At 39.7% G+C, this 20,191-nt stretch overlaps 2 protein-coding genes across 4 annotated transcripts in view; one reads left to right on the top strand and one right to left on the bottom strand.

Annotated features, from left to right (window-relative positions):
* The window catches only part of TARS1 (threonyl-tRNA synthetase 1), a 203,012-nt gene that overhangs the window by 104,756 nt on the left and 78,065 nt on the right, over positions 1–20,191 (top strand). The window lies entirely within an intron of this gene.
* The window catches only part of NPR3 (natriuretic peptide receptor 3), a 50,738-nt gene continuing 34,204 nt past the window's right edge, over positions 3,658–20,191 (bottom strand). Inside the window, exons 4-8 of one of the 2 annotated variants that reach the window (XM_083702829.1) lie at positions 19,265–19,400; positions 15,875–15,969; positions 14,005–14,137; positions 11,324–11,408; positions 3,658–10,449 (exon numbers count right to left, since the gene is read on the bottom strand). In XM_083702829.1, the coding sequence (XP_083558955.1) occupies positions 10,338–10,449; positions 11,324–11,408; positions 14,005–14,137; positions 15,875–15,969; positions 19,265–19,400 (561 nt within the window). In that variant the 3' untranslated portion in view covers positions 3,658–10,337. Of the gene's footprint in view, positions 10,450–11,323; positions 11,412–14,004; positions 14,138–15,874; positions 15,970–19,264; positions 19,401–20,191 lie in introns of both variants that reach the window. The other variant, XM_083702828.1, reaches the window with a different exon arrangement.

Raw genomic sequence — 20,191 nt, 5'->3', positions numbered from 1 at the left:
TGAATGCTCTAATTGTGTTTTTTGCATACTGAACACAAGCAACACACACACACATTTTGCTGTTTTTGTTTGTTGTTAACATTTTGCTTTCTTGACAGCACTGGGGCACAATAATGAGGATTTTTTTAAAAAAAGTAATTCTCTGATAGAGGCAAAGTATTTCAGTGTTACTATCTGTCTCAGCCCTGCCCTGGAGGTGCCCATGCTTCTAAATGTCTTTCAGTTCTCAGTCTCTGACTGCAGAGAGGATTATTAATGAAGCCTTTAAGATATTTATTCTTGCGTGGTGACATACCTACCTACCTATAAACATTTAAGGAATGGCAGGCTTTCTGGGAAGAAATTTCTGAGTCGCTGCACCATAGCTTGAATCTAAAATACTTTTCCAAAGTGAATTGGCATTTTTAACACAGTGGGCTATTTACTGCCTGTTGAAAGAATCCACCTCTGCCTAAGGATCATCAGTTTGATTTATATTTGGCTTGCTGCCCTGTTTTCGGGAAGAGGGTTATTTTCTGTCTGCACTCTGCAGGAATGAAGAGATTAACCAATCAAGCATTTTAAAATGTTTGAATATGATCAATTAATTTACTACATTTTTGCAATCTTACATTTTTTTTGGTAATATTTTATTGAAAAGATTTCAACTGTAAATAAAGTGATAAAAAGAGATGAAGAGAAGAAAAACAAAAAGGCACAAAAATGTGTAGAAAAATATATATGAATATATACAAAAAATATTCTAACCCATATATATTATTATCCTAATACATATGTAAATATTAATAGCCTACTACTTTTTGTATGGGACGCGGGTGACGCTGTGGGTTAAGCCACAGAGCCTAGGGCTTGCTGATCAGAAGGTTGGCGGTTCAAATCCCTGCGACGGGGTGAGCTCCCATTGTTTGGTCCCAGCTCCTGCCCACCTAGCAATTCGAAAGCACGTCAAAGTGCAAGTAGATAAATAGGTACCGCTCCGGCATGAAGGTAAACGGCGTTTCCGTGCACTGCTCTGGTTTGCCAGAAGCGGCTTAGTCATGCTGGCCACATGACCCGGAAGCTGTATGCTGGCTCCGTCGGCCAGAAAAGCGAGATGAGTGCCGCAACCCCAGTCATCTGCAACTGGACTTAACGGTCAGGGGTCCCTTTACCTTTTGTATAAACTCATTCCAAATATTGTCATATTTCCCCAAGCAAAATCTACGTCTGTAAGCAGTCCATTCATAAGTTGTGAGTGTTATCATATTAGTGATCCATTTATTAAAGGGGATTATATCTTTATTCTTCCAGTTATCAATATCAGTCTTTTGGCTACCATTGGAGTACGTAGAATCAATTTTCATTGTTAACTTCCATACAATAGGTATATAGATCAGAAGACATACCGGTAGTTTTAAGGTTTTCTGCATGACCCTGAAAGCTAGGAATTTGTTCTCATCTTTGCCATCGAAAGCTAGTATACAGTATAAATAAATTCCTGCACAAGTTCTAAGGAAGCAGTTGAGCTGCTGGGGGCAAACAGAAGCAGCTGAGAGGCTGGCCGCTAGTGTTGGGATTCAAGTACCTACTTGAGAGATATCAGGCAGGGAGTTAACATCTTCAGCATCTCCAAGCTCGGGTTAAAGGAATGTACAAAGCATCCTTCCTGTCAGATCAGAGTAAAGGTTCAGCTAGAATCTAAACCTCTGGAGTTTAGAAGGGAAGCATACTCTGGTGTCTGCCATCAGAGAGGAGAGCAAGAGCCACTGGAAGGTTGCGCTAAGGATGGCTGTTTGCTTGAAAAAGGGAAAATGCATCGCCACCACCCCAAAAGGGCACAGATTTGTCAAAATTTGGACACATGCCCCTTAAGGGAAGTATGCTCTGGTCCCATCCCTCAGCCAAAAGACTGCTGGGTTGTATGTGTGCATCAGTGAGAGTGGGGTCTTTTATATGTTTCCAAGCTACCTTCAGAATATCAGAATGCAAATATCAATCTTCAGAATGAATAACAGACCAGGCAGATGCTTTTGAGAAATCTGCAAGCAGAGCAGTAGCCCATACTTCTTGTTGCTCCCCCCACCCCACTGACTAATTTTCAGAAACATATTGCTTCATATTAGGCATTGATGGACCTCTTCACTCCCATAAATCTGTGTAACAGTGGCCATTACAACGTAAGGCTACAGATAAATTAAGAAGATTAGTGTGGATACGATCTCCCCTACCAACCTCCTTGAGCTGACAGGTTAGATTAGGCAATTAATATTCACTGACACTGAAGTTCTATATCATGGATGCCCAGCAGTCTATACAACAAAGCAATCTGCTTTTGCAAGCTTGCATTTGCCTTTCTTCTTCTCTGCCTTTGTCTTGCCCCATACTTGACTGCACAGAGGCTGATAGCTGTTAATCCCTGATACAGACAGTCATCACTGGAGATACTGGAACTTGAATAGGAATCTTGAGATCTTTGAACAACCTTTCATTAATTTTTTGTTTAAAGCATTTATATCCCATGTTTACTCCAGAGAGCTCAAAGCAGCTAACAAAAATAAAACCATAAATTAAATGGTAAAGGATGCCTTTAATTATAATACTTATTAACACTAAAGTAGCAGCATGAAATAACAAAAAACACAACAACTTTTTTTCCCTATAAGAAAACCCTCAAGAGTTCACTTTGCTCATTTTGCATACATTTAAAGTTTGATTATAGTGTCTCTTAATTATAATCATGTCTACTCAGGGGTAAGCCCTGTTGAAATCAATGTTGCTTCCTTCAGCGATCACTCATGGCTGAGTAAGATTGTCTTTCATTAACATGGTCTTAATGGTGTGTCCATAAGTGACTGTAGAGGCCAATTCTGGATCCACACATCCTTCCACAGTGGGGACATTTTCCCCATCTCTCTCTCAACGGAGTTCATCATACAGGGCGACCCAAGAAATTTCTGTGCCAAAACTGGGGCTAAACCCCAATTGAAAGGGATCTAGAAAATCTATTCCCTCCAAGAGCGCCTGGCTCTGATTGACAACCACCCACTCTAGAACCTTCCCCAGGAAAGGGAGGTGAGCAACCGAATGGTAGCTAGTTAGATTTTCCAAATCCATGGTTTCTTGAGGAGTGGTTTTACCACTGCCTCCTTCAGGCAGGCAGGGACCACCTCCTCACGTAAAGAGGCATTAATCAACTCCCTGGCTCAGCTAGCTGTCCCTTCCCTGCTGGTTTTTATCAGCCAAATGTCCAGAGCACAAGTGGTCACCCTGACTGATCCAAGCACATATTCAAGCCTTACTAACTGAAACTCATCCAACACAACATGATTAGACAGTGCTCTGGACACCCAAGATTTATCTACCCATTTTTCTTGTTATTAAATGTTTATAATTATGAATAGTCCATTTCCACTAATACCAACCAGTGTAGTATAAAACAGGGAGAACCAATGTGACCCTTCCCCCTGACTTGGATTCCAGCAATATATGGGGGGCAAGTTATCCAACCATTGTATAAAAGTCAGCATATTTGAATGGGTGTGGATTTCTTGGGTGGTGGTAGAAAAGTGGCTATCTGAAAGATCTCCCCCAGCCATTTAAAATAAGTTTTCCTATTGTACCAATTGCATGTTGTATAGCAAGGATTATCTTAACATATCACGAGAACACGCTGTTAGGTGAATGTATAGGTTCATATCTTTAATGGAAGCCTTTTGTTATAATGTGGGAATATGACAATCCGTACTACTTGAAACGTTTACAAGAAAATGTACACACTTAATAGTCAATAGACACCAATATTTTGAATGAGAAACTTGTAAAAGAAATAAAAATACATCACACAGAGGTTACGTGTATCCACAGTCATGAATTCTGTCTCTACAGAAATGCAATAAATAAAATCACATCATATGCAAATAGTTCTACTTACATCAGTACAATATACTGTGCAGCTTTCCATTCATTATTACCCAAACCAGTATTACACTTCTAGATTATCCAGTTTATTTTTTCTACAATCATAACATTGCTCACAATAAAAGGGGAGGCAGAGACAAAGTTAAACCTCCACAATCTCTATCCTGAGTCTTTTTAGTTTTGCACATACTTTGCAGAAGGAAACCAAATCTTATCCTATGGCAAAAATTTAGCTTAGTTTTCTGCTCAAGGTCTGTTAATATCTCACAAATGATTTTACAAAACAAAAATTTTAAGCCAGTATTGTTATTAGGAAAAAAGTAGATATGCTTCAAACTTAACCTCTGAGCAGCTGTTTTGAAAGAGATTCTAAAATCCAAACAGAGATCTATTGCAAGAGCAGTTGTTCAGTACGGTACGTGATGGCCAACCTATATACATAGTGTGAATAGTAGCCATATAAGATTATGCTTTTCTTTTGTGTTTCGTTAGGTCTTGCAGTTAAGGTGGTATGATGAACAAATGCAGTGGCTTTTAAAATACATTCTGAGGGCTGCAATTCTCATTCACAAAAACACTCTCACAAGTACGACTAAAACATGGCAAGGATTTTTGCGCCTGTCAACTTATGAGGAAGGCACATTATGTCAAGCTGCTCCCAATTAGAGATTGACAAGCTCTCTGAGACTAGCTCTGTTTAGCTCTGGAATTTTCCAAGGTTTCCTGGAAAGAAAAGGGAAACCCCGATAACAATTTCCTGAATCAAACCAAGAGATCAGAAAAATGTCACCCCAATTCCTCAAACACATCCCTCGCATCGCTCATTGTTTCTGGCAGAGAAGGAATAGCAGCAGCAACAAGCAAGAGAGGTGAAAAGGTTGATGATATAGCATGTGATGGACTATGGAAAGTGTTGTTCTTTGAAGGGGCCATGCAATTTCCGAAGATTAAGGTGAAAGGGGGTACTGCATTTTGGGGATGGGGAAAACATTGGAGGATGTGCAGGGGTTGCAATAGATATGGGCAGCGGGCGCTTGGAAGTCTATTCGCTCTTGGATTTTGCTCTGAGCAGGAGAGGAAGTTTGACCATGTAAAAAACACCCTTCTCCTTTTTGTGGTGAATTTTCTTGGTCCCCAAAGTTTGATTCTGCGTGTTGCTCGTGAGAACTCTGCTAACATAATTACTCCAAATCCTACACCCCATCTGACTTCGAGCACACACCTTTTGCACACATTGGTGACACACCTGTGAAAGAAAATAGTGTGTGTAAACATCAGATTATGCACTTGGATTTTCTTCTTTGTTTTCTTTGGTGGCTGTAGCTGCTGTTTGGTTTTTCAAATCTCTTTTCATATTTGGAGAAGTAGACAAAAGGAATGTAGTGGTTTGATCCATGGAAATCAAAGCAGAGAGTCCAGAGGTACAAATGTGAATTATGTGAGCTTATGAACTTGGCTTCTCTTAATTGAGACCACTGTGAGCCATGGCTCCTGGAATGCCACTGAAATTGGAATGTTTAGTCTGACTCTCCTCCTGTTGAAGTCACAGACAAAATTTTAATTCCAGCTATCAGTGTCTATCTCCCTAAGCATTTAATAGCAAAGGAAAATTTTCATTTTCTTATTTGTTTAGGAACTGCAGTCATGCCAGAAATGACACACAAAGCAGTGTACAATACTAAAAATTAAAAGTAAAATTATTATGGTCATGCTTACTATCTTATAAACCATTATAAACTGTTGGCACAACATTGTCACAGATATGGAAAGGAAATGTTATAACACCCTGTAGCCCCTAATAACTTCTTCTGTAATACCATCCATTGGTTTCTGTAAGTAATTTGAGAACTTCATTGTTCAGCAGAACAAGTAATTCAGAAAATAAAACTAATAGTCTAGCATATACAAGTTGCATCCTATTCTGAATGATATAAAATAAACTTTTAAAATCTGCTGTCTTTATGACGTATTCATTAAAGGAAGTAGTAAGACATAAGAATATATGAGTTAATGATACTCTCCATGATTTGGAATGATTCTATGTCCTTGTGTATTCCAGCTTATATTTTTTTAATTTTCTCCTTAGAAATTCCCTACTAGATACATTTACTTTGCTTGCTCAATAATCTTTTAGGAGATGTACGCTCTGGAAACACTAAGCAAGTGTTGTTGTTACTTTATAAATCATCTATTACATCACATAGTAAATCCCCAATAATAAAAGCACTGTAGCTTAGTATATGAATCTCACAAGTATCAAAGTCACCAGAATATTTCAGCCTTTGACTGCCTTTTACAGTTACTGTAAATTTTACAGTGTAAAAGTTTAAAGGAGCACCTTTCAAAAATTCTTTACATGCTATAAATGTTTGTGTGCACCAGAAAGAAAGTGTTTAGGAAGAAATAGTTTAGTATTGATAAAAAAAGGTATCTATACAGCAGTTCATTTCAGAAAACCTCATTTTGAGTTTGTTTTCAAGATCAAATGCAATGAATCTTTGTGTAAAACTAAGCTGCTTCAAAATTACCGTAGCCTTGTTCTTTAGAGCTAAATTCAGAGATTCTCCCTTTAACCCCTTCATTCTAGCCTAGCAAAAATTAGTCTTTGGAGGCAATAATGTTCCAAAACAGTCTTATTTGGAAACAATATGTCTGTCAGTTCACTAATGTAGGAGTAATGTGGTTCTTTGGATGATGCTTATGCCAATTTTCTACTAACACAAAAATAGAAAAGAGGAAATTGATAAGCCAATTCTTTTTACTGGTGCAACTTGTTGGCCAACATGAAAGTTTGAATATCCTAAAGGGCTGTATTGCATTGGAAAACATGACACACCCACCAACAGCTGCTGGTTCAATAAAATGTGCATCCAACCTTCTTTACTGTATTTTTTCAGTTGGCTCAGTGTTAGTACTTAGATTCTTGTACAGTCTTTAAATTAAATTCCAGCACATCCTTCTGTGTACTCTTTGTAGATTTTGGCAACAATCCACTGCAGTTATGCACTGCTTGATTTTAAACTGGACAAAGCAACTGAAATTAAGCATACTTATTGGCCTATTTATTGTGTATGCTTTATTCATGTATGATTCATTTTAGTGAAGAATGCTTTGGTAGTGTTTTAATTTTATTATTCCCTTGAAAAGTCTGAAACCTAAGAATAGTATTAGCACTGGAGAACCAGCTGGAATGCTCAAGGAAATGGGGGGGGAGGGGAACTAGCATACACTGGCTTAGGAAAAAAGCAGAAGATTGCTGGAAAAAAACCTGACAGTGGTTTTCAAACTATGTTCCAAGGAACTTTCATGTCCCTGGAAGTTATCAGGGCATCCTCAGTAAGAAGGTAAGCAAAAATTGACAAGCTTCCCTGAAATACAGCTAGACCTCCATCTTCCCCTGCAATGTGCAGCTACAGGAAAAGGTTGGATGTGTTGTAGCTCTTAAGTTACACACTCCACTATTTAGGTAGAGTAGCTGTGAGACCGAATAGGAGTCATCAGTGTCTGCATGAGGCTGAATGCATTCCCTAAAACATGCACCAGAATAATCTACAATGTTCAGGGGCCAGTGAGGTGGTACACCATAAAGAGGAAAGAATAGCCACTTCTGCTGGATGGCAGACAAGGACACACAGACACCCTTGCCAGCAGGAGACATGAAACAGTGGTAGCAGCAGGAAGTAGCACCTTACAGGTGTGGGGCTGCTGGGAATGACCAGGAGTGTCCAGAACTCTTGCTGCTTCTCTGGTAACCACTAGCTGGTTCTATTGGGAACCATGTCAGAGCTCCTTGACAGATGAGTCAATATAGAGAGATATCTGAAGACTGACATTAGAAAGATAAAAACTGATCTAATAGTATTTTTAAACCAACATAGGTAAGAAGGATTGCTCTTAAAACCTCCATATTCATGTACCCTTCCAATAAAATAGATGGTTATATGATTCCTTTTAGAGAAATCTGGGATTATTAGCATGAAGTCTCTCAACCCCTATATTTGGATGGGGAATCTCTGGCCTTCCAGATGTTATTGGAGTCCTACTCTTATCAGTTCTAACCAACAAGGTGAGCTGCCAAGAATGGTGGAAGCTTGGTTCAGCAACATCTGGAGGACCACAGCTTCCACAGCTCTGTTCTATATCATCAAAGGAATCTTGCCACTGAATGAGAATTCCATGACTGGGGAAAGAAAGAAGGGGAAGGGGCGGACTGGCCCAATATGCAAAAGTCAAATATACTACTTTTATTTACATATAAGATCTGTGCTCATTATTATTCACACTTTTAAAAAAGAAAAGAAAAATAGCTCTTCAAATGTGCTCTCACTTTGACTTTCCAAGGTGAAATAAAACAACCTCAAATAGACATTTTTTCTTAATAGAAAAATATGATAAGAATACCTAAAAAATAACATGTTAGCCAGATGTCACTTTTTATACAACAAAAAAGTTTGGAGTTGCTTTTACTGTACAAAACCACTCTAATACTTAATATTTACATAGTTTGGGCTACACTCAGGTCTCAAAGGTGGCCATGGGGTGTTTGCTTCCAGCTGAAGAATTTGAAGCAGGGATGATATATTGCATCCTCACTCTGTACTCATTTTTCTCAGAAGTAAGTACCACAGATTTTAATGGAACATTCTGCTGAGTAATGGCCTGATTATTTTTTAAAGCTGTATTATTCAGTTCCTAAGATTCTCTCATCTGCACAGCTGTTATGCCCATACATCTACACAAATCAATATTCTTGCCTTGCCCATTTCTTCCCATTTTAGCAGTGGGAACCAAAAGGCTAAGGAAGCAGAAGGGCAACCTGGTGGAGACAAAACCAGAGGAGCCAGAACTTCTGAACCTCCAGCTGTTTTGTATTTTTGTGTGTACATATCTCTATGTACATAAAGAGATCAGCCAAAGGTTCTTTGTCTGAGGCAAGGATCTCATTTACTGTTATTGGCCTAGTCTACACATAAAGCAGGATGAGATGGGAATGAGCTGACAGATTGGACTATACTACTTCAGAATGCAGGTAAGGGAAATCATATTTCTGAATGCTTCCCTGTGTAAAAAACAATATTTATGCAGAAACTTGGCATGGCTGTGAAAGGGAGCCTAGACTTTTCTCAATTTTTCATGTTGCCCCCTCAGTTATTGGGAAGGATTCAACTAATGAATCACATCAACAGAAGCCCTATGCAAGGGCTTCTGCTTGTGCAACAGGGCTTTCCTTTCCTTCTTCTCCTGTGTGCCCCATATCCCCTGAAACTGGCACAGGGGTGGGAGAACCCCCAGAACAGTGCATGGGGGAGGAAAGTGGGGACTGTTGAATCTAGCAAGCCACAATGCTTGCCCTTTAGGAACAATCGCCTTAGTGCTACACTCAGTTCCTTCCTTTGTGTGTGGCTTTTTTTAAATAACTTGGAGTACAGTATTCAGAAATGGCACCTCCTCTCAACTCATCTGTATTCTGAAGTTGTAAGACCACTCTACCACCTCAGGGTTCTTTTACCTAGTGTCACGTTATGTGCAGATCAGGCATGCCTCTTTTCTGGAAATGGTTCATGTTTATTTTACACAAGAAACACCCAACAGATTAAAAAGCAGGAGACATGTAACCAGTGAATGTATAATCCTACAGTGATCTCTATGACAGGAACCCTGCAGAATCCATATATAGGTCATGAAAATGATACAGAGGAGGGAGCTTTCTTGAAACAAAAATGCCATGTAAATGGAAGTTCTCTTAAACCCAAATATCCCCAGAAACACAGGCAAGCAGTTGTCCTGTTTAGACCAATACACAACATATTTGCAAAGGAATCCTTTCACAGGGAATGCTATTGGAATGATATCCAAAACTAATTTGTTGTGTAAGTAGGTCCTTAGAACCAAATACTACCTTTCCACTCCCTTGGGATTTCTTCTGTTCTCTAAAGATGCTTCTGCTCCTTTCCCATAAATTGTATTGTTTTGTACTACCTCACACTTCCTTTGCTCGATTCTAATCTCCACTATTCAATGCTGAACAATACTAAAAAGCAGCACCTGTGTCTCTGAAAACACATTCCTTTTATAATCTGGTATGAGGTACAGCTAACGAAGGTCCGCTGAATGAACCTTCACATTTCCAAGAAACAAAATGGCTGACCACAGCGACTTGTCTTGGATACACACCAAGTGTCAAAACCATCTTGGGGGGGGGGGGGAGAGACACACTTGTTCTTTTGTCATTTTCTTTTCCACAAGATAAAAAGGCCACGTGGAATATGTGGCTTGTAAATCATTCCTGAGTTTCTGAAAGAAATTAAGACAGAGTTACTCTACTTTTAAAATGCTGAGTCCTTAATAAGCTTCTTCTTTTCTGTTGCTGTCTTTGGTAGTGTCCATTTGTCGACAGATTTCCTCCGCACACAGACAAAAACAGTTTGTTTCTCCTTACTTCATGCAGCAGAAAAGTGAGACCTTATAGAGTCCTCTCGTAATTGCCAGTGCTTGCCGATGTTGTATTCTTCCAGTTGACTTCGCCTTTCAATAGTTATTTTGTATTTTTTTCTGCATAAAAGAAATGGGTAGCACAGGGTAAGAAAACCTCCTTCAGTTTAGGATAATTAGGAATATAGCTCCCTTCACAAAAGAATGTCTGTGAAGTACAAATGTGTTCCTAATGATAAATGAGATGAATGAACACCATTGCCAAAAGATTAAAGAGGTGTGCCTTGAAGCATTTTTGCCTGATCTCAAAGTTAAGTTATATTCAAAGATTTCAGACAAATGGAATATTCTTCCACAGATCTGAAACTAAGTGAGCAGGAAGCCAGTATAAAGTGCAACAGATGCTTTGAAGTTAGGGCTGCAAATAGTGGAACCATTTAGTAGTTAGTTCTCTCAAACAGTTGTTTTTTTTTTTAAAAAAAAGAACAGCTTCCAGATTGCAGCATATGGCTTCATATTGTTCAATGGAATAGATTGCTTGCCACCTCACACTGTTAAATATAATTTGCATTCTGTATTTGTGTTCTTCAGTGAAATTGGGACTGCTCCATTAAAGTCCACTCACAATTCAGTAAAATTTAAATACTCAAACATATCTAATTAATTGTTATTCTGACTAAATTCTTACATGTTGTTACTGCCAAAAATATTTATAGACCTCGTTTACAAGTAATAAACACTGGATGTATCTTACACTAATGGAATAATAATACAATTGCAACTATAATAAAACAGAGTGCAACACAAAACTGCTCATAAAGTTCACAACATTAAAAAATCAGCAATATTAAGTACCCGTCCACTCCTCAAAATAAATAAAGCACAATCTGCCCCACAGATGATTCAACAAACCATGGCTTGTTTCTCTAATGATTGATTTGCTTTATACAAATTATAAAATGTAGGCAATATTTTCCCCCAAAACAGAACCAACCTGAAAAAGTAGAAAGCCATCAACAATCCTGCTCCTAGCAAGGCACCCACAACAATTCCTGTAACTGCTGACTCTCCTAGACCACCTGCTTGAAAAATTAAAAAAGAAATAACCAATAGCAAATCACAAAGAAATATGTTCAAGCTCACAGAATGACTGAATAAATGATCAATGTAATATTATAAACAAATCTATTCAAAATCCATTTTGAAAAGTGCCCAAAGAAACTTTTCTATAGTTCCAACTGCTTTTATTATCTTCCTTTATGTTTACCTTGGAGCTTATTGTTGTCACACTCTGAAGTGCTGCTGATTTATTTCAGTTATTTCTAAGCCACCTTTCAAGACTATACAAGGCGGCTTACATTAAAACAAAGATACAGTTTCCATTAAAAACAAACATTGAAATATACCATTCAAATCACAATAAATCAGTCAGCTAATAAATTTCAATAAACGCTAACAGAAATCCCAAAATGAAACATTTTGTTAAAAAGCCAAGGAAAACAGGTGTTTTAAAAACTTTCTATAACAGCAGAAGGGACGCGGGTGGCGCTGTGGGTAAAAGCCTCATCGCCTAGGGCTTGCCGATCGAAAGGTCGGCGGTTCGAATCCCTGCGGCGGGGTGCGCTCCCGTTGCTCGGTCCCAGCGCCTGCCAACCTAGCAGTTCGAAAGCACCCTCGGGTGCAAGTAGATAAATAGGGACCGCTTTCTAGCGGGAAAGTAAACGGCGTTTCCGTGTGCAGCTCTGGCTCGCCAGAGCAGCGATGTCACACTGGCCACGTGACCCGGAAGTGTCTTCGGACAGCGCTGGCCCCTGGCCTCTTGAGTGAGATGGGCACACAACCCCAGAGTCTGGCAAGACTGGCCCGTACGGGCAGGGGTACCTTTACCTTTACTATAACAGCAGAACTGAAAGAGTTAAATTGACCCTTTTAAAGGGAAGGCATGTGTTTTCTGTCCAACACGCCTTGAGGGCACTGCGCAATGGTAATTCTCAGTCAGTAATGAATTACCTTAGGATGGGTTGCAATACAACTTTTTACATCCATATGCTGTTTTTTGCTGTGATTTTCGTGTGTATGTGTGTTGAAATGGTTCATCCATGCAATTCAAATCTCAAATTTATAAAAATCTGCCTTCTTTTATATTGATGCTTGGAGATAGGGAGTGAGCCAACAACATGACTACCACCTTGGATGCATTGTGGGACCTGCTCCTTGGTCAGCTAGCAAATGCCAGCTGGGCATGGATAGGAGATGGAAAGGGAGTGAAGCTAGGTGGTGAATCATCTGCCATGCATACAAAAGGTCCCAGCCTCAATCCCAGGCATTTCCACCTAGGACTGGGTAAGACTCTGGAGAACTACTGCCAGTCAGTGTAGACAGTATTGCGCTAGGTGGAGCAAAGTTCTGACTTGCTCTAAGGAATTCAATCCATCTGGTGCACTTCTGGACTATAAATTCTGGTTCCCATCCTGGTGGGGATGGGGTGGAGAGTTCTTAAATTGCCCTCCCACTCTCCCTAATTCTTGGATGTTTCTTCTGCTTGCTTACTTTGTTATGGGCTAATTGCCAGTCACTGGGTGATAGTGCCAGGAAGGAATTTTACCTAAATTCCTAATCAACCATTTGGTTCCAGGTTTTGTGTTTTTTTTTTTTTTTTTGCCTTCCTCCTAACAAGGATATTTTCTTTCACAGTGCTTTCACTCTCTTGCATCAATAATTGTATCACAACTTGCTCTACCGCTGGGGCCCTGGGCAGGGAGCATAGTTTGGGAGTGATTTCACTGAATGCCTTCCTTGGGCTCTGGGGGTAATGTCTCGCTTCTGGACCATTTTGGGTACCTTGGTACCATTTACATTCTATGGTTGGTCACAGCAGGTAGGAAGAGCAGTCTGCAGTGAAGAAGCTGACTTTCCTTTTGACATCAGTTAGGCCATAAGGCAGGCTGCCAGAATGCTTTGGTTCCCTCGGCCATTCTATGCCAAACGTTTCAATGCTTAATAAACTTTGGGCCTGATTCATTCTCGTGCCTGTTCAGCATTTACACTCACCTCATGACAGCTTCATTTCAACTGCATCTCTGTATCTTCTCCCATTTACTCCTTTATCCCACCTAGCTCCATCTGCAGCACCACTATTCTCTTCTGGGGGTTTCAGCAAAGTTATTTGTTTGTTTAATATCCCACCTTTCCTCCAAGGAGCTCAAGGTGGTCACATAGCTTTCCTGCTCCCCATTTTATCTTTACAACAACCCTGTGAGGTAGTTGGGCTGAGATACAGTGACTGGCCCAAGGTCACCCAGTGAGTTTCTTGGCTGAGTGGGGTTTGGAATCCTGGTGTCCCAGTTCCTTCACTCTAACCACTGTACCACATTGGCTCTCTGCTTTGCAGCCTTTTGCTTGGGAAATCTTGATGCTATTGCCAATATACAAAACCATTTGCACATACCCACTTTGCCAGTGTTCCATCTTCACATTTTGAAAGAAACTATCCCAGATTTTCCCATGAACATTAGCTATACGTAAATTGAGCCTCAGTAAATTTCCTCTGGTCAAGTTGTTATTTGTAGTATTGATATTGATACAGAAGTGTATCTGAGAACAAGCGCAATTCCTTAACATGGACTGCTGTCTGTTGTAGATTTGGAAAGGAGGAGTTAACCTCAGTAAACTTACATGATTTGCAGGGTGTGTTGCTTGGGTGTTCCAAACCTCGGCTGTCATCTGTTCTTGCTTTGAGCTTCCAGGGGTAATTTACATTTGGAAGCATTTCAAGCCGTCCATGCTTTCCATAATAGTTCCAAATAACCTGTGAAGAAAATAAGATATATAGCAAAATGACAGTCTATTTCCAACCAGCTTCTGGAAGTAGGGAGAAAACTGGGGTATATCAGCTAGCTTAATCTCTGTTATATATAACATACACTCTTCAGAATTGCATCCAAAAATCCAAAATTGCTGGAGCCATGCATTTTTGGATCATAAATCCCTCCTTGCCCCATTCTGAAATTTGGAGGGACCAAATGTCCAGCACATAAACTTTTGTTTACTTCACCGAATGGTGTGTAAATTATTGCTGTTATTTGTGTATGGCTGTCAGAGCTCTTTGGGCTATGTGCTTGGCTCTTGTTCTCTACCACCACACCTCTATTTTTTGTTGTCCCAAACTACTCTGTTTTTCTTTAAAATGTATGTTTACTTCATTTTAGGTTCATTTTATTTATCATATTCTAGACACCAAATTATAAGATAAAAGATTTGCTGGTCAAGCCTAAATTGGTTTGGCTGCATTCCGCTTAGAAACGAAGGTTTTCATGACCAGTGGGAATGAACCTTCCAAATAAACTAATATTACCACCAGTACCATCAAAGAGAGGTCAGCATTATAAATTAGGATGAGACAATGCCAGCAAAATGAATGATGTCAACAAACACAAAATGGAAAGAAGCTGGAATGTGACATGAATGAGGCTTCCAAAGGGAAACAGAAAGGATGTACTAAATATACAAAAAAGTCTAATCATGCAATTGCTGGATTTCGTGTCATAGATGAGAGATGCACATGAATATATGTAGAGACTGGGGTCAATGTTATCCTTCCCATGTGCACTTCCCCTCCACTCCAAGGTTTTGGGTTAACAGGCTGTGTCCTTCAGCCTTTCCTCAGATGACTTCTGGACCTGTAATAATCTTTATAGTTCTTTTCTGACATCTTCCATGTTATCAGTCAGTCAGGTCTTTGTGTATGGCCAAGGCAGCACAATATTACACACACAAATCAATCAAAAGCAACATAACTGCAGTACAAACAGTCTGGTTGACACCAGATCAAACCAATTCACTGTCCTTACAGTTAACAGGTTTATATGTACAATTTCCCAACTAATCTGCAACTAAAACCTTCTGAACAATGCCACTGTCTAGGATATATATGATATATATGGATTTTCACTCTAGCATGTAATATTATTGGTTGAATGCTGTCTTTAATTTCTACAGATGAAGACCATGACATTTGTAAACCAAGGACCCTGTAGTGCTATTATGCAATTGTAGTGTTTAATTTCACAGTACCAATACTCAAGGCACTATCCTTTGGCCTCATTGTATCTCCTGCTTTTGATGACCAGCCTAGCTAAACAAGGTCATGAATACTTTTCATTTTCTTCGAAAATGTATGCAGTCTCCCACTTTCATTAAGATCTTGAATTCAAGAGTCTAGGTTGCCATATCATATTTTTCAGGCTGATGATGATCCAGTAATAATCCAGTAAGAAAGTGTGTGTGTGTGTGTGTGTGTGTGTGTTTGTGTGTTTTAATGGCAGTTTGTTCCAATCCCTGCACATCAAGCTTTCTTATGGGGATCTGCTGAAGGGTTAGTAAGAAGGACTTGTAACAGTGATCAGTCTAAATTCTTTCCTTAAATGGTTTAGTAGAAATGGAGACTGCAAGAGACATAATATGTCTTGCCCACGGTAGAGTCAAGAAACATTTTGCCACTGAATCCTTGTTCCAGCCTAGCATTTAGCATTATTTCAGCACTTACCTGCTGCATTCCAGTTTCTGGATCAGTCATTGCAATCACAGAAAAATCTCCATATCTTTCTCCATTGGCATCTATGGATACTGGCCCTGCAATGCCTAGAGAGTGGCAGGTGAGAAATTTAAAAATTAATGAGTTGACAGCACATAATGCTTCCAAGAAAAGCAAATGGCAGAATTATTAGAGACTGATATGGCAGGAAACCTCATTAGTCTTCCAGTACTTATGTTGGCATTCCAAAAGAAATTGTAATTTTACCTCTGGGGCTGCATTCCTTAAATTCCTAACATTTCTTCTCTCTCTCTCTCTCTCTCTCTCTCTCTCACACACACACACACACACACACACACACAGCCTACAGGGCATAAGTCCTATTTCAGAACCCCTATTTTGCTGATTTTTAAAAAGCCATTAAGGGGCAAAATAATTTTACACAGGAAAGTCTAGGCCCTGGAATATTTGAGGAAGCTAATAAGTTAATGCATCTACTTGTCTGAACTCAAAAGGCAAGCAAATAGTCCTACTAATAATACCTTTATTGTCATTGTACAACCTGTGTACAATGAAATTAAATGAGCCTCCCCCCCCCCAAACACTCAATCTCTTATCGAATGTATCAATCTCTAATACATTCACCCTTTGAGATGGCATAGCATATTTTGAGAAAGGGTGGCAACTATGAGGCTAGAAATCCTTAACAGCATGTTAAGTTCTTCCTGCTACCCTTCTATCCTCACAGTAACTCTGTGAAGTAGGTTGAGAGATAGAAACTGGCTTAAGGTCTCTTCAGTCTAAATCCAGCACTACTCACTGCACTACACTGGCTATCTTCATAAGCAGTCCCATGTTTACTGCACTGGTATAATGCATGTAATATGCATATGGTACTAGAATTTTTAGTTTTTAAAGTAAAATCAACATTACAGATACATTTAGGATAATGGTATTCTGCTTTGTAGCCCTGAAAGACTCTCTAATTAAGTTAATAAAAGGTTCTTACAATAAAAATCACATTCAAGTTGAGTATCAGGAACAGAAATAACATCATCCCCGGGCTTCTTTGGTGCAGCCCTTCAATTTCTGTCTATTATAATTTTCTTCATTCTTATTTATTTCATTTGTGAATCACTTCCCATAAAACATTCCAAAGCGATCTATACAATAAAAAGATAGCTACAAACAATTTCAATTCAGTACAGACACAGATTGGGATTCCCCCCCCCCCCCAAAAAAAAGAATTCTCTTAAAAGATTTGTTGGACAAGGAAAGAGCTTCAATAGGCACCAAAATGATAACATAGAGACTGCTAATCTGTTATGTGGTGGGAGGGAGATCTGAAGGGTAGGTGCAACCACACTAAAGGCCTGATTCCAACATCATGCAGAATGGCCCTCCTGAGGAAATAGCATCTGAAGGAGGCCCACCCCTGTAGAGTGCAGTGATTGGCTGCAAATATAAGGCATGAGACATGAGACAGCAGAGCCCACTGATGCAAGAGAGCAGCTAAACTCTCTTAACCCATGATGGAGATGACTCCTTCCCCTGCTGGTAGTTGGCTAACCCATCACTATTTGTTACTGTCTTTTGATCTACTGAGGTTTGGATTATGTGGATTATTGTTGGGACTCAATGTGTTGAGCTCCTGGATCAGTAAGGTAAAAGGTAAATGACCCCTGAACGCTTAAGTTCAGTCAAAGGCAACTATGGAGTTGAGGTGCTCATCTCGCTTTCAGGCTGAGGGAACCGATGTTTGTCCACAGAGAGCTTTCCAGGTCATGTGGTCAGCATGACTAAACCGCTTTTGGTGCAATGGAACACCGTGAGGGAAACCAGAGCACACAGAAATGCGTCTACCTTCCTGCCACAGCAATACCTATTTATCTACTTGCACTGGTGTGCTTTTGAACTGCTAGGTTAGCAGGAGCTGGGACAGGATAAAGTTCTTGTCCTTTCCAACCAAATGCCTCTCCATTACTGTGAGAAAGAAAAACTCACTGAAGCCGAGAAAGTGGTCCATTATGTTTTTCATAGCTGTTCCAATTTCAGAACTCATTGTTGGGTTCTTATCTAAAGGAAATATTTCCTTTCAGTTTAAGTACTTCCACTGGAAATTGTGGTAATCTTACATTGTAAGAAATGACAGATGTATCTGGCAAGAGCAGCTTGGTCTTACCAGTAAGGTCCAGCTGACCTTACAAAGTTTAATGCACGGGTGTGTGTTCTGGAGTTTGAACATATTCATAGATTCTAAGATTGGCAGGATGTGGGTGGGGCAGAAGGGCCCAAAAGCTTTGGCACTGAAAACCCTGAACACTTTGGCATGCACAATCTAAAATAGCAAATGGAGACCTTGAAACATTTCTGAATGCACACACAAAAAGCTGTTCAAAATCTAATACAGCAAAGAAAAGGAAGGGGGACTTTGCATTTTTGCATTTTTATTAAACCCAGCTTTTCAGTTATAAAACCTAAATGGAAAAGATGAAGCAATGTAAGGAAGCATGCTAATATATGCACATGAAAGAGTCAAGTGGCTGCAATCTTCAAAAACAAGGAAGGAGCCAAGAACCTTAATGATGACAGCTAACCTATTATTATAAGGGATTTCTTTGAATAAAAAATTACTGACAGTGATGCTATAAAAATATAGACAACAGGGGGCTATTTAATGTAGTTTCTTAATATCTAGTGTGCAGGCAATCTATCTGTACACCCTGTTTAAACATGTCACAGTCTCCATTTTTGTCTGTGTTGTCCCTGTTAATACATAAGTATGTGTAGATAACCAGAGGTAGGGAGAACCTTCCAAATACCATATGTGAGGCATAAGGTGGTATGTAAAGGAGTGATAAAAAGCTGTCACTGCACATTTAGATGGAAACCATTATATTCTTACCTCCTTATTATAAGCTGCCTCTTCTTTTTTGTACCAATAATTATCTACTAGGAATCCTTAATTGATATCTCATCCTTTCAAGGAACCACATTATTCATGGTTCTACCCCCTTCCCCACCTTTTTATTGCTGGAAACAGCACAGCACAACACAGCACAACACAACACAACAAGGGTGGGGGTCTTTTCCACCCTGAGCCCCACATTCCAGCAGTAGGTGTGCCAAAGCAAAAAAGGGAATGGTAAGCCCATACGTGTGTGTGTGTGTGTGTGTGTGTGCGCGCACCCCCTCACCCCCCCACTGTAATTTGCATTGGAGAGAAAAGATTTTTTAACAACCTGTGGGGAATGGATGCTCCCTCATTTTTCACTTTATGGTATGCTATCAGCAGGAGGTGGCAGGTTTTAATTTTAAGAAGCAAGATGGTACAACCAAAAAGTTACAGATTTTCCCAAGACTGGACAAACAAAATTACATCAAACACTTGATTATTCCTACCTTCATATGTCCTATTCCATGTCTGATGGACAATCTTTTCTCCATCTTTCTTAGTGAAGCCATTCTTCAAAACTTCCCGTAAAGCCAGAACATAGAGGATAATAGCATCATGGAATCCTTCCACAAACATGTTAACCTAAGGACAAAGCAAAGCCTTATTATTATACTAGGCCATAACAAAGCAGATGTTTGCAACATTCAGCAAAATCCCACAATTTGTACAAATTGCTTAAGAAACTCAATTAAATAGAAAAAAACCAAATAAACTTAGTATGTCTCAGAAAGTGGTAAAAATATATCCCAGCATTTCTCCTTATTGATAAAACATCTACATTCAAACTATGGCGCCAAACAGAATGTCATTCTTCAGAAAATTTTAAATGGGCTATGTACTTTTTCAAGATTATTGTATTTAAGTCACTTATGCCAAGAGTAGCAAGCCTGTGCCCCATGGGCAACATCCTTACCCAATTGTTTTTTTGTGCGGTCCCAATGTTTCCGTTTTAGGATTTTTTTTTTAAAAAAGATACTGTATATGTGTGTTTATGTGCGTAAAACTTGGCTGGGGGCAGCAGGGTGAATTTCAGACATAGCCAGTGTGGTGTAGTGGTTAAGAGCGGTGGACTCGTAATCTGGTGAACCGGGTTCGATTCCCCGCTCCTCCACATGCAGCTGCTGGGTGACCTTGGGCTAGTCACACTTCTCTGAGGTCTCTCAGCCCCACTCACCTCACAGAGTGTTTGTTGGGGGGGAGGAAGGGAAATGTGAGAATGTGAGCCGCTTTGAGACTCCTTCGGTAGTGATAAAGCGGGATATCAAATCCAAACCCCTGCAGCAATTAGTTATCAACAAAGATTAGGCAGACATGCACTGGGGTAGCCAACATGGTACCTGCCAAAAGTTGTTAGATTACAGCTCCCATTAATC

The sequence above is a fragment of the Podarcis gaigeae genome (genome assembly GCF_964106915.1).
Source record: "Podarcis gaigeae genome assembly, chromosome: 11".
Classification (NCBI taxonomy): domain Eukaryota; kingdom Metazoa; phylum Chordata; class Lepidosauria; order Squamata; family Lacertidae; genus Podarcis; species Podarcis gaigeae.
The sequence above is the reverse complement of the archived record's forward strand: the minus strand, read 5'-3'. Positions and strand labels throughout refer to the sequence as shown.